This window comes from Helicoverpa zea, chromosome 27 (assembly GCF_022581195.2).
Source record: "Helicoverpa zea isolate HzStark_Cry1AcR chromosome 27, ilHelZeax1.1, whole genome shotgun sequence".
Classification (NCBI taxonomy): domain Eukaryota; kingdom Metazoa; phylum Arthropoda; class Insecta; order Lepidoptera; family Noctuidae; genus Helicoverpa; species Helicoverpa zea.
In genome coordinates, this window is record NC_061478.1 from 6,996,572 (window position 1) to 7,010,583 (window position 14,012).

The 14,012-nt window shown below is 40.9% G+C and overlaps 1 protein-coding gene across 1 annotated transcript in view; it reads left to right on the forward strand.

Moving 5' to 3' along the window:
* LOC124643479 (glutamate decarboxylase) overlaps window positions 1–14,012 on the forward strand; it is a 50,534-nt gene that overhangs the window by 24,923 nt on the left and 11,599 nt on the right. The window contains exon 10 of the mRNA XM_047182470.1: window positions 11,453–11,531. Within this exon, the coding sequence (XP_047038426.1) occupies window positions 11,453–11,531 (79 nt within the window). The remainder of the gene's footprint in view (window positions 1–11,452; window positions 11,532–14,012) is intronic.

Below are 14,012 nucleotides of genomic sequence, written 5' to 3' on the forward strand. Positions count from 1 at the left end.
GAGTCGCGCGGGAGGTACCCCCGCGGGGTGGGGATGAGACGGCGGAGCGTGGAAGGGGAGGGGGAGGGGAAATCTAGCTAAATGCAGCAGATGCGCGCGGTGGTGCGTGTGACAGATTCAGTAGGGTTGCCAGTTTTGGGTTTGTGGGAAATGTTTTTTTTTAATATATGATGTTTAAGTAAGTTTAAGTCTTAAAAACAAAAATTGTAGTGTGAGTACTATGTAATTGACGTCGCTAAACATGGAATGAATTCTTAGGCAGTAGGTTAAACTGATGATTACATGTTCTTATTCGTACTTTGTAAAGATTTTTGAAATGATAATGATATTCGATTTTATTATTAACCAATTTTGCTACCCGTCCTACTTAACTCATACTATCAACCAATTTTGCTTACACATTGTGCTCACTACAAAATATCTTAATAAAATATTTAATCTACAAATGTGGCCTGCTTACATATGCCTTACATAAAGCCTTAATATATGGTCTCGTTAAGCCTTTATTTATACATAATTATATCACATTTAAAATTACGAATAACCAAACTAAAAACTACAAAAATAAAATTTACCCAACCCTAGCCTACGCGCTACGGATTACTCGTAGCTCGTAGCCCGTAGCTCGTAGCCTCGCAGCAGTCGTAGCATGCCGTCAGTTCTCATGTCAATCTTGTGAGCACTCAATCCGGGGGTTAAGCGTCACAGCTGATCGCGCTTAACCGATTTTGTAGAGGTGGTGTGCTGTGTTTATATATTTCTAATTTATGTGTGATTGCTTAAAAAGTTGTTTTTTAGAGAGGATAAGTTTAAAATCTGTTTTAGGTAGTAAAAATATTGTGGAATATTTGGTTTGGCTTAAGTTAGAAGATTTCGATTTAGCTATGTCAGACTTGACTCGTTGAAAATGACTACTCACCACTTGTACCATATCCAAACTTGACTGTCTGAAAAGACGATAAAATTATAGAAATTCGTTTCGTTAAAAGCATAACAGTTGTAGGAAGAAATATAAATGGGTTTGGTATTTACATCGATATATTCACATAATATTTACAAGATAAATTGAGACAATAAAAATATACATTTTCTTCCTACCAAAGAGAAAAAACCAACTGCCGACTGGTTTGACAAGTCTTCATTTTACGAACGTAGCTGCCAAACCAGCCGGCCAGTACCAATAAGTGGCGAAAGAGGTAGGTCACCACATCACCCCCCCCCAGAGACCTTCAAGGGCGATAATAAGCTGGGAAGTGGACGCGACGTCCTGACCGCGTCGTTCTGATGACGCCATCGTCAGCCGAAGGTAAGCCTCGGTTATCCGCGTCAGGTGAGTAGTGATGAGTGTTATTGTCGAGTGGTGACTGTGGTGAGTTATGTGCGATAGTGTTGTGTGGTGAGTGTGCTGTGGTGTCAGGGTCACGCAGTATGAAGGCCGGCTTGATGCGGTCTATCGATACTGTGACCTGTTTACCGTTCACCAGTAGTTTGAACACCTTGTCACCTCGTTCGAGCACCTTGTGAGGTCCAGAGTATGCCGGTTTCAGACCACCACCAGCAGTGCAGTCCCTAAGGAACACGTGCGTGGCTGTAGCCAGCTCCTTGAAGACAAATGTCTTGAAGCGGCTGTTGTGTCTGACTGCTGGTGCTGGCTGCAAACTCCGGACAATACTCCGAAGCCTAGAAAGGTAATCGGTCATGTCGACCGTTTCCTCGACCCGCGGGTCGAAGAACTCGCCTGGAAGGCGCAGTGGCTGGCCGAACACTAACTCGGCAGCGGAAGCCTGTACGTCTTCCTTGAAGGCACTGCGCACTCCTAACAGCACAAGTGGAAGAGATTCCACCCAACTGCTGCCTGCGTGGCAGGTGATTGCAGCCTTCAGTTGACGGTGGAATCGCTCCACCAGTCCGTTGCAGGCTGGATGGTAGGCAGTGGTCCTACGATGCTGAAAGCCAGCAATGCCGGATAGGCACTTAAAGAGGGCCGATTCGAACTGCCTACCTCTATCGGTAACGATATCCGATGGGCAGCCGAATCGGGCAATCCATCCACCCAGTAAGGCCTTTGCCACGGTTTCTGCAGTGATGTCTGCCAGGGGTATTGCCTCAGGCCATCGCGTAAAGCGATCGACGGCGGTGAGACAATACCGGAAACCTTGACACAGCGGCAAAGGTCCTATGAGGTCAATGTGGATGAAGGCAAATCTCGCCTGGGGCAACTTAAAGGTCTGCAGTGGTGCAGAGACGTGCCGTGTGGTTTTAGAGCGCTGGCAAGCCAGACAACTCTGAGCCCAGTTACGACAGTCCTTCCTAACCCCAGGCCACACATAGCGGGCTGCAATCAGCCTGGCAGACGCCTTAGTACCAGGGTGACTCAAGGAGTGCAGGCTGAGAAAAATTGACCTGCGCAGCTCCTTGGGTACAAAAGGTCTAGGCGTGCCGCTGCTGAGGTCGCAGTACAGCTGCTGTTGTGAACCTGGGACGCTAACCAACTGCAGACGCAGTGAGTTGTCCCCGGCGAGCAGCTGCTGCAGCTCCTGGTCATCTTCTTGTGCTGCAGCGATCCTCTCGACGGGCACAGGTTGAGTAATCTCCTCAACCCGCGAAAGGGTATCCGCCACGACATTATCCTTCCCGGAGATGTGCCTGATGTCAGTAGTGAACTGAGCAATCAGGTCCAGGTGACGGAACTGTCGTGGGGAACAGTTTTCTTTACGAGAGGTGAAGGCGAATGTGAGAGGTTTGTGGTCCGTGTAGATCACGAAGTCACGAGCCTCCAGCATATGCCTGAAGTACTTCACGCTCTCGTAAATAGCGAGCAGTTCACGGTCGTAAGGAGAGTACTTAACCTGCGCGTCGCTCAGCTTCCTGGAAAAGAATGCCAGAGGCTCCCATGCTCCTCCGGTACGCTGCTGTAGAACTGCACCTATAGCCTTGTCAGACGCATCCGTGACCAGCGCCATCTTGGCGGTGCAGTCAGGATGCGCCAACAGTGCTGCTCGACACAGACTGTCCTTGCAGCCCTGGAACGCCTCACGTTGGTCCGCTGTGAAATTGACAGGGTGCGAACCCTTCACGGAGTCGGAGAGCAGGCTGTTGAGAGGTGCTTGACAGGCTGCGGCATTCGGGATGAACCTGCGGTAGAAATTTAGCATCCCGAGGAATCTGCGCAGCTCCCTGACCGTTTTTGGCTCAGGAAAATTCTGGACAGCCTCAACTTTGGCAGGCAACGGTCTCGTCCCTTTGGAAGAGATGTGATACCCTAAAAAATTAACCTCCGACGCACCAAAGACGCACTTAGCACTGTTGATGACCATACCATACTCTCGCAGTCTGGTGAACAGCTGACGCAGGTGCAGCTCGTGCGTCTTTTGGTCTTTCGAGAACACCAAAAAATCGTCAAGATATGCGTATGTAAAGTCCAAACCCCTGAGCATCTCATCCACGAAGCGCTGAAACGTCTGTGCGGCATTTCGAAGCCCGAACGTCATGAACGGAAATTCGAAAAGCCCGAACGGAGTCGTGATCGCAGTCTTCGGGATGTCATCCGGATGCACTGGAATCTGGTTATAAGCCTTAACTAGGTCAATCTGCGAGAAGATGGTACAGCCAGACAAGCTGTGCGCGAAGTCCTGGATGTGCCGGATAGGGTATTGATCCGGGACAGTGCGTGCGTTCAGCATCCTGTAGTCGCCACAAGGGCGCCATCTATTGCCCTTTTTAGGAACGAGGTGAAGAGGCGACGACCACGGTGACTCGGATAAACGGCAGATACCGGACCGCAACATGTCATCAAACTCAGCCTTCGCAATTTTTAATTTGTCCGGTGCTAATCTGCGTGGGGATGAAGATACTGGTGGCCCTGGCGTAGTACGAATGTGGTGTACTGTATTGTGTTTGGATGTGTCGTGTATGCCGCGAGGTCGAGTGATGTCGGGATATTCCCGCAGTATGTGTGTAAACGCGGAATCACCGAGACTCACCCTCACCGAAGACACATCATCAGAGCGGCGGACAGGCGACGCCGGGGTGGAGAGCGTAGTATGGTTGTCGATGAGGCGTTGGCTCCTGCAATCGACAACCAAATTATAATAAGACAAAAAATCCACACCTATTATCGCCCTTGTAACGTCTGCAACAATAAATCGCCAGGCGAAGTCGCGGCGCAACCCTAGGTTTAATGTTAAGCTCACAAAACCGTAAGTGTTTATCACAGTGCCGTTTGCTGCACGCAGTTCATACTCTGTTTTTCCTAATCGTCGCGGAATCGCCGACCGGGGGTATACACTGAGGTCGCTGCCGGTGTCAACCAAAAACTGTATCTTCAACCTTTGGTCGGTGACGAAGAGGCGACCAGCGCTCGGACAATCATCGGCCGCCATCACAGATTGCCCCGCGCATTTCCCGACGTTGTGTAGTCGCACGGTTTAATACACTTCTTAGCGTTATCACCGAACCGCTGGTGGTACCAGCACTGCGATCTTCTGGAGCTGGACCGGTGACGTGAGCGACTACGGGAACGGCTTCTGTTGCGGGATAACCTCTCGAGCTTGAGCGCCATCTTCTGCATCTGCCGGTTTAGCGCGGCGATCTCGGCGTGCAGACCGCTGGTGGACGACGACGGTGCAGTGGCGACGGCAGCTGTTGATGCCACCTGCGCGGGACCGGTGATGACGTGGATACGGTCCGCTAACTCGGCCAGCTCGGCCAAGTCCAGCTTGGATTGCGACGCCACTATGGTCTGCGTACCTGCTGGCAGACGGCTCGTCCACATCGTCCGCAGAAACTCCTCGGGAACACCTGGACCGGCGAGGTTGAGGAGGTGCCGGTAAAACTGCGACGGCTTCCGGTCGCCGAGCTCCTCGTGCATGAGAAGCTGCTTCACCTTCTCCTCGCGTGAAGCTGACTGCCTCTTGATGAGCTCGGCCTTGAGCTTTTCATACTTATCGCTGGCGGGCGGGTTGGCGATTATGTCTTCGACGACGTCGGCGTATTTCGGGTCGAGGTGACCCGTGACGTAGAAGTATTTCGTCTCGTCGGTTTTGATGTTCGCCAGCGCGAATTGCGCGTCCATCTGCGCGAACCAAAGCGCCGGCTTCTCAGGGTAAAACGGTGGAACTCGCACGCCCACGCGGCATGCCTCCGCAGCGTCGATGCCGACTTTGCTAGTCTCAGCACCGTCAACGTCGGCTTTGCTGATCGACATTGTTGTCGTGCTCAGACGGGGTCACCAAATGTAGGAAGAAATATAAATGGGTTTGGTATTTACATCGATATATTCACATAATATTTACAAGATAAATTGAGACAATAAAAATATACATTTTCTTCCTACCAAAGAGAAAAAACCAACTGCCGACTGGTTTGACAAGTCTTCATTTTACGAACGTAGCTGCCAAACCAGCCGGCCAGTACCAATAAGTGGCGAAAGAGGTAGGTCACCACACAGTCACAAAAATTACGCAGATAAGATTTACTTAGGTACGTTGAAAATTAGTATTCCAAAATATGTCTAAATTTTTCTACTTACTAAAAAACGTAAGCCCAACTCCATTTTCCCCAAAACTTCAAAAAAAAAACAATAAAAAAGACAACCTTAGCTACAAAAAAAATAAAAAAAGTGCACAAAACTCCATCCTTACACACCCTTCAAGCGGGACTATTAAACCTCTTTTAAGATTAATTAAAACTCCCCTTCCCTTCCCCTCCCTTCCCCCCTCGCCGTCGCCCCTCGTGCATAACGCTGTAAGTAATAAAAAACAAAAAGTGCAGAAACACACGTCTGCACTTGTCGCGAGCTCATTTATCATTTGAGACGCAAGTGGTTTCAACTTTGGGTAAAGTTACACCGTATTGTAAGGTATTTAAAACCTGTGACATTAAGGAACTAACATATTTCAAAACAACCAATATGTAAGACATGTGTTTTAGGTTGTTTCTCCGAAAGTATGTAATTAAAAGATAATTTAAGATTTTTGAAATTTGTCAGTTTCAGTGACATCTTAAGTATTACACATTTTTTTATATTATATCGGGTGTGTCGTTCACAATCACATTAAATCATATCGCATATACTTTATGATATTCTATAGTGAATTGTAAAAAAAATAACCTAATCCATTCAGTGGTTTAGCCACAGGAGTCATTTTTCGTTTTTATAATTTACAACATCATGTGTAAAGCAGAGATAAAGTTAGGAGTATCGAATGTTTTGATCAGTTGACAGCTGTCAGTTTTCAAGGGAGAATTTCAGTTGTTTGTAATGTCTGACTTTTATATGGTGTTCTAATTTTTGCACATTTTTAGGGTTCCGTACCTCGAAAGGAAAAAACGGAACCCTTATAGGATCACTTTGTTGTCCGTCTGTCTGTCTGTCTGTCTGTCAAGACCCTTTATCTTAAGAACGCGTGGACGTATCAAGCTGAAATTCACATGAAATACTCGGGTCTATTGTCCCTTTAGGCTGTGAAAATATCAAGCTTCTAAGCCAAGCCAATCAAAAGATACAACCGATTATGTCGATATTTTCAACAAATTCTCGACACTCGCAAAGGAATCAAAACCTACAGGGTACTTCCCGTAAACTCAGAATCTTGAAATTTGGCATGAAGCATTGTTATATAATGCAAATATAGGAAAAATTGCGAAAATCTCATTTTTATTGTTATATAATATAATAAAAATATTTTAATAAAATGAAACTTACTACCTTATTTCTCACGAACGAATAAAGGTACCAAATTGAAATTTATACCAAATACCTAGGTCTATTGTCCCTTTAAGCAATGAAAAAATCAAACTTCTAAGTTAACGCTATCAAAAGATACAGCAGTTTTACCGACACCTTAGACGAATTTCCGTCACACGCTAGGGAATCAAAACCTACAAGGTACTTCCCGTGAACTCAGAATCTTAAAATTCGGCACGAAGCAACGTTATATAGTACAGATAAAGGAAAAATTGCGAAAATGATAAATTTGAAGTTACATAAAATATTAAAATATTTTTGCTTACATGACATAAAATATTTTTTTAATAATTATAAACTTAAATTACTACCTACCCTTTTTCACATGAACGCGTAGAGATATTAAAGTTTTGAATAAAAAATGAAATTCATATCAAACACTTCTTAAATATAATGGCCTCTAAACTGTGAAAAATTTTTAATCATTCAAAGGTCATTGGGCACCTTAGTATGAAAACCATACCCATGGCGGATACGAACGAAATATAGCACAGTATAATGATAAAGGCTCTGATTTACTATGGCATTAGTCGCATCAATGTGAACCATGGCAATCTAGAGAAAATCAGGTGTAAACATCAAATATTTTCCTCATTTCAATGGGGAATTTAAACTACCAAGTTTGACGGATTTGAGAAATCATTTCTTTGTAGTGAAAGAGTATACTCGCCGTTTATTTCCATTGTCATCAGGTCAGGATCTGATGATGGAAATCCTGAGAAATCGAGGGCAACTATCAGAAATTGTAGGCATGCATAGGATTAAAACTTGATTCTCAGATGTATGTCTGGTGATACTATCAAACAGTGAAGGTTTAGAGCTTATCTGATAATGGAGACGTGAGAAAGTCGAGAGAACTCGGTATGTTTTAGTTACGTCGTGTTTGGGCTTATATTATTCGTATTGACGAGAACTTTTCACAAAAGTTAAAAATAAAAACTTTTACAAAAAAAAAACAACTTCTAAAACAACAAGAAAACTGTTTATATGCATCGGTCTAGATCTCGGTGGTTAAATAAATATAGATGCATCCTCTAGACACCGACTTCTGGACCGATGCACCTAACATCTTTTTAATTTCTTTCTTGCTTTTGTTTTCTTGTTGCTTTTTTATATGTTTGAAGTTGGATTTGTTTGTAAAATGCTACAAAATAAAATAATGCCGACTTTATAAAACAAAGAAAGGGACAGAATTACACTTTTGTCAAGGCTCTAGAAACGTAAAGCCAGCAGCCCCGAATCCTACTCTCTAGAAGTCGTTATTACAATTCGACAGCTACAAGTCGTCAGGCGGTTTCGAAAAAAACCTGAAACTGGGGCTCTTTAGGTGATTAATCCCTCAAAAATAAAAGATCCCATTCCTGCAATGGCTGCTTTAACCCAAGTTAGTAGTGAATTCTCATCACCTAAAATAAAATAAGCTCCAACACAAGGTTACGTTATAAATTGTAAAGGAGTTCCCATAACTATATCTGATCTTAGCTGTCGATCCCACAATGGCAGTCAAACCTATCTTTGTGGAAAGTCTTCGCCAATACGAATAAAATAAGCCCAAACACGTGGTAGTTGCAACATACCGTTCGGGAGTTCCCTTGACTCTCTGTAGTCTCCATAATCAAATCAGCTCCAAACCTTCACTGTTTACCAGTACCCTCAAAAATACACTCACATGTCTGGTTATGACTCGATGCGTGCCTACAATATTCAAGAGTTGCCCTCGATTTCTCAGGGTTTCCAGATCCTCATCAGATCCTGGTCATCCGGATTGGCAAATTCCTTCTTTATGAAATGTCTTTAACAATAAAAACTAGCATTGCAACCTGTACAATCCTCTGAAACTGCTTGTCTTTTATATTTTTCAAACGATCCTGGACATTCGTCTCCATGGAATTTTAATAAAATATTTATATTCAAAGAAACGTCATACCATTCTCCACGATTTAAAACTACTTTGATTCATGTCCGCCACTTTTTACAAAGCGGGTCAGATATGCCCCATGACCTTTAAGACATAATTAGTTATTTTCTGTCAGATTTCTGAATGATGACTATAAAATGTTGTATATAAATAACTTCAATAAAATAACTTTTACAAGGTACTGGCCTACTATTTTAGTTATATTATAAAATAAAAAATATTAACTGTTTTGACTCTCACGAAATTACCATAACTATGATTGTTCTAAACTGAACGGTTGGCGCGAAACTCACTTTTTATCTATACAGCATTCGTACGGAACCCTCGGTGCGCGAGTCCGACTCGCACTTGGCCGGTTTATTATTACATTTATTTTGTTTGAAAAAAACATTTTTTTTATTTTTACGTATTTTTCTTTTATCTTTGTGTTAATCGACATATATTAACCAGTATATTAACGCATTTCATTTAATGTGATTATGAACGACACACCCGATATATCATCTAACTCCTAAGATACATAACCATGTTTTAATTTTTGATCTACAAATCGACGTTAGTTATCGTGGTGTAAGAAAATGTGTATGTATATGTTTTTCTGTCAAACAAAACCTACAATATTTTTACCTACCTACATTATTTACTCGTATCAGCCTCTACTTTCATACTTTGTAAGATATGTATTTTATAACGAAAAATTTATATAAAATCGTATGATACATAAATTATAATACTTCCACAGTAAATATAAAAAATAACATTCAAAAAATTGTCTGTTATAAGATTTCACTTCGGTGTAAACGCATCCCTGCGACCCTCGAAGCTGTAAAAACAGGGGATTAGGCAAATCGTCGCTCGCGACTGTGTCAATACGATACACTCTGTTTAACTTTCTGCTTACAATGTACATGAATATAGAGTACTGTCAGATAGACTGTTTGTTACTCATTCTAGAAGGATTAGCCGTTTTAGTACATGAAAGTTTTAATACTTTAAAATGTATAGTGTAGAAGGAAGGTATAAGTAAAAGTTTTAAATAGCTGAGTTATTACCAAGTTTTCACTTATTTTCAAAAGCCCTATGTCTGTAAATAAATACCTCTGGTGCTTACAGTAACAAAATTGTCCTAGGTATCAGCAGGAATGTGCAGTTTAATCAGCAATACTATTAATGTTAGACCTACGGCTCTAACATTTTCGTTATTTTTATGATATTTTTCATATGCACATACACTTTTAGATCTGAAATAACCAAGTCCACCAAAACATCGTTTATTTTAAAATTCGCAATTATATCTAAAGTCCGTGGCTCCCAAACAATTGGGAACTTTATCAGCTTCAGGCATCAGGTCCTGGATATTTCTTAACACCCTTTATTTTCTCTATTTTACAAATTACACCTAAACAATGTCCTTCAGTTTTTTTTGTTAAAATGCAAATTCTATTTACACTACAACCCCAAAATAATCTCAAAATCATAATCTGCGACAGTTTTCTAGCTCATCGCACTCTGCCCTATCTGTGCCCACTCCGACCATCCCCGTGCCCCTATCCACTGGGAACACGGAGAAATAAATGACTAGCGGAGGTGCCATAACGGAAAATGTCCTGAGAAAGTAGCGCGCCAAAATGCGAGTGTGCGGGCTACATGCACGAGAAACATTACTGTCTTCGCTCTCCTTGAATCTTCCCTCCCGATCATTCTTAGCAATACCAAAAATCGTTGACGGATGTCTCAAGCAACGAACACCTCGTTAGTTGATTCGTAACTGATTGTTTTGATCATGCCCAATGTACGTATTTGAGCTCGAAGAAGGCGCTTGACCAAGAGGTATTGGGTTGCCCTTGTAACCGGGTTGAGGAGGTCAGATAGGCAGTCGCTCCTTGTGGCACACTGACACTCAGCCGACCCCAACATAGTTGGGTAAAGGCTCGGAAGATGATGAAGGGGCCTGACCTACCTGCATTTGGCATCTCCGTTCTTTCCTTACTCGGTGACTGGGAATCAATTCTAACAAACAGGAGGGGTAGCTTGATTCACAATTGATTACCGCATTATGCAAATTGCCCGATGTCACCCCGACTGACTAATAACCTTGGTTTTGTCAAAAATCAACATTGCATTTTACATTGAATTTACATAATAATTGTGTTCGAATTAGAGGGTAGATTAGGTGGTGTGGTGTGTGAGTGTGGTTTATCAATTGCATCTTTGTGATTTAAAAAATAAGGGTGTTAGAAAAAGTTTTGCAAGGTACTTATAGCGAGTGTGAGAACTTATGCATGTAGGATAGAATATTTATAAAGAAGACTGTTCTGTTGATCCATACTTTGCGGTTTAAAATAAATCCTATATCTTAAGGTAGTCTATGCTTAAGGCAAGATTTCACCAAAATGCGTACTCTAGTCCACAGATACAATATTATGTGTTCGAGCACAAAGGTTGCAGTTTAGCGGACATTTTAAAAATGTTCGCATACAATTTGTCACAGTTTGCTAGAACGAGTAGACCAGAAGATACATTTGTGTGTGTGTCACACGGTGGCTTCTATCTCGCCTTTACTTTCTATATTTTATTCAAAAACCTTAGTTTAAGAACTGACTGCCACTCTAACAAGTTTTGTATTAGAAATATTGGTAATATTTGAAAAAAAACTTCTTTTGGGTGACAGCGATGAGGACCAATTTTTTGACGCCCATTATTAGTTTTAAGTTTCTATTACATGTAAATATAGATATTAGTTTACTTTAAAATTGAACGAATAGTATAAGGATGTCACGTTTCAGGGCGGACTCGGTGACGTGGAACCCGCACAAGCTGATGGGCACTCTGCTGCAGTGCTCCACCGTGCACTTCAAGTATGAGGTCAGTATTACACATAATTTTCATATCACACCTTTATACCCCCTAAAATAGGGTTATTTTCTCTATGTTCTGCCCAAATGCGAGTCTGTCCCCGATAAAATACAACTACGTATGTACTTATCAGTTTTAAATAGTTAACGTATATAAATAGTTTCTTCTTTAAATAGTTAACGGATCATTTACTGTTCTCAATAAACACACAATAAACCACAGATTTAAAAAAAACTGGGTTTATTCGGTATGTCTACAAAATACAAAATTAAGGAATATCTCGCAAATTACGCGAAACTCTGAAGATTATGAGAGTAGAAATTACAGGAATGATTATTTTTAATCGACACATTAGTATAATAAAATCGGGATCATTATTTGCAGACGCGAGTGCGTTTAATGGTTGTTTTACGAGTCTCAGCTGTGCTTCTGACGTGCGCAACGCTTTTGGTGATTAATTTACGTCAATATAAAGTTGAAGTTTCTGCTAATGCCTAAGTTCACCAACAACTTAAACGTCCGTTTTTCGTAAAACAACTATTTACTTTATTTGATATTCATAGGTAAGCAGCTGGTTAAAAAAAACTGACTGGTTTTGGTACCTAAGTGGGCCTAAATATTGGTAAATGGTTTAACATTTAATTTTATACTATGCTAAATACATAGTATAAAACTATGTATAAAATACATAGTATAAAATCTAGACACACGGCAGTGTGTCCGCCAAGTTCGAGCAAAAAAAGCGACACACCGGCCGTGGGTTATATTACACGAACCATTTCGGGCCAAATTCGACCCCCCTATAACTCAAAATCTATTTTATTTACACATTTCAAATTTCTAGTATCTGTTGAGACCCCCTCACTTATCTAAAATACAAAATTTCATTAATATACCTATTGTAGGTCTTGAGATATTGACGTCAGAAAATCGCTATTTTTACTATACACTCACTGACTGACTCACTGATTCACTGACTCACTCATCAAAAACCTAGACCACTTCCAATGGTCGTATTGACTTGAAATTTGGCATGGAGGTAGGTCTTTATGTCAAGGTAAAGGGAAAAATCTGAAAATGGACAAGTGTGAGTCGGTTTCAAAATAATGAAGGTGTAAAATACCCAGTGTAAATTTATACCCCTAAGGAACTAAAACGAACTAAATTTATCTATATTTATATAATATATCTTCGAATGGTCGTACCGATCTGAAATTCGTTACAAAGGTTTGTATTTAGTCAAAGTAAAAATCTGAAAACGGCCAAGTGTGAGTCACTTTCGAAAATAACGAATGTGTAACTTTGATCCACGAACATAATATATGATAACATGTCATGTCAGTCAGTTGGTAAATCTAGTCCATTTAGTTAATCTAGTTCATTTCTTTGTAAGAAGCATAGTGCATATTCAAAAATCTGAAAGATAGTATAAATGAGACATTTCCTTAACTAACTTAATCATAAGAAAAAAATAAAATAAACAACCTTACAAAAATAAATGAAATCCCACCCAAAACAAAAATGTGAAAGGCTGCCAAGTTCGATAATATGGAAATCCTTCGCCTATAAAAGAAGTGAGATCTGAATAAGTACCAAGTTCCATACACATACCTCAGTTAAAAATAGTTACTTTTTAATAATGTTACTTGGCAAGTTTTAATAGAAAATTAAATACTTGATTCATTGCGTTTAGTAGGTTTATAAGAAGGTGTGTGAAAACTTGCCAAATAACATCATTAAAAAGTAACTATTTTTAACTGAGGTATGTGTATGGAACTTGGTACTTATTCAGATCTCACTTCTTTTATAGGCGAAGGATTTCCATATTATCGAACTTGGCAGCCTTTCACATTTTTGTTTTGGGTGGGATTAAATGTTATATACTCAAAATTGTCATCATAATTCGTACAACTTCGATAGGAATTTCTGAACATTGTTTCACATAACAAAACAATTTCAACTTTACTCCTCTGTAACAAAGTTTAATATCATTTGAGCAGCAAACCATAATTCTGGCAGAAAATTTAATAACATCACCACAAGGGAATTTGGCACGTATATCTTATGATATAAGGCTGGATTTTGTGTGGTATAGTGGTAGGGGTTGTTCGAAATTGGCAACATATGTTAGCAAGTGTCGCAAAGAGGAATTTAATTAAATGTTTGCGCCCTCAGCGCTGTGAGTAGGAAGTGCCTGCGGTTATATCGATAAATGTCGACGTTGGTGAGAAGTTTCGTGTTTCGTGTTGCGGTTTGTCAGGTAGGTAAATTGTTAAACTTATCATGACTATATAAACTAATGTAGACAGTGTATATCGTTCAAGCTGTCTGTCTACCCTGATGGTTATGTTAAGTTTTCATTTTGTTCTAGAAACTTGGGAGGAAAGGAAGGAGAAAATTATTAATTATCCTTTGGATGAAAAGAGTTCTATCTAATATTCTACTTATATTGTAAATTACAAGATCTGCTTGTCTATAATATTTACATGT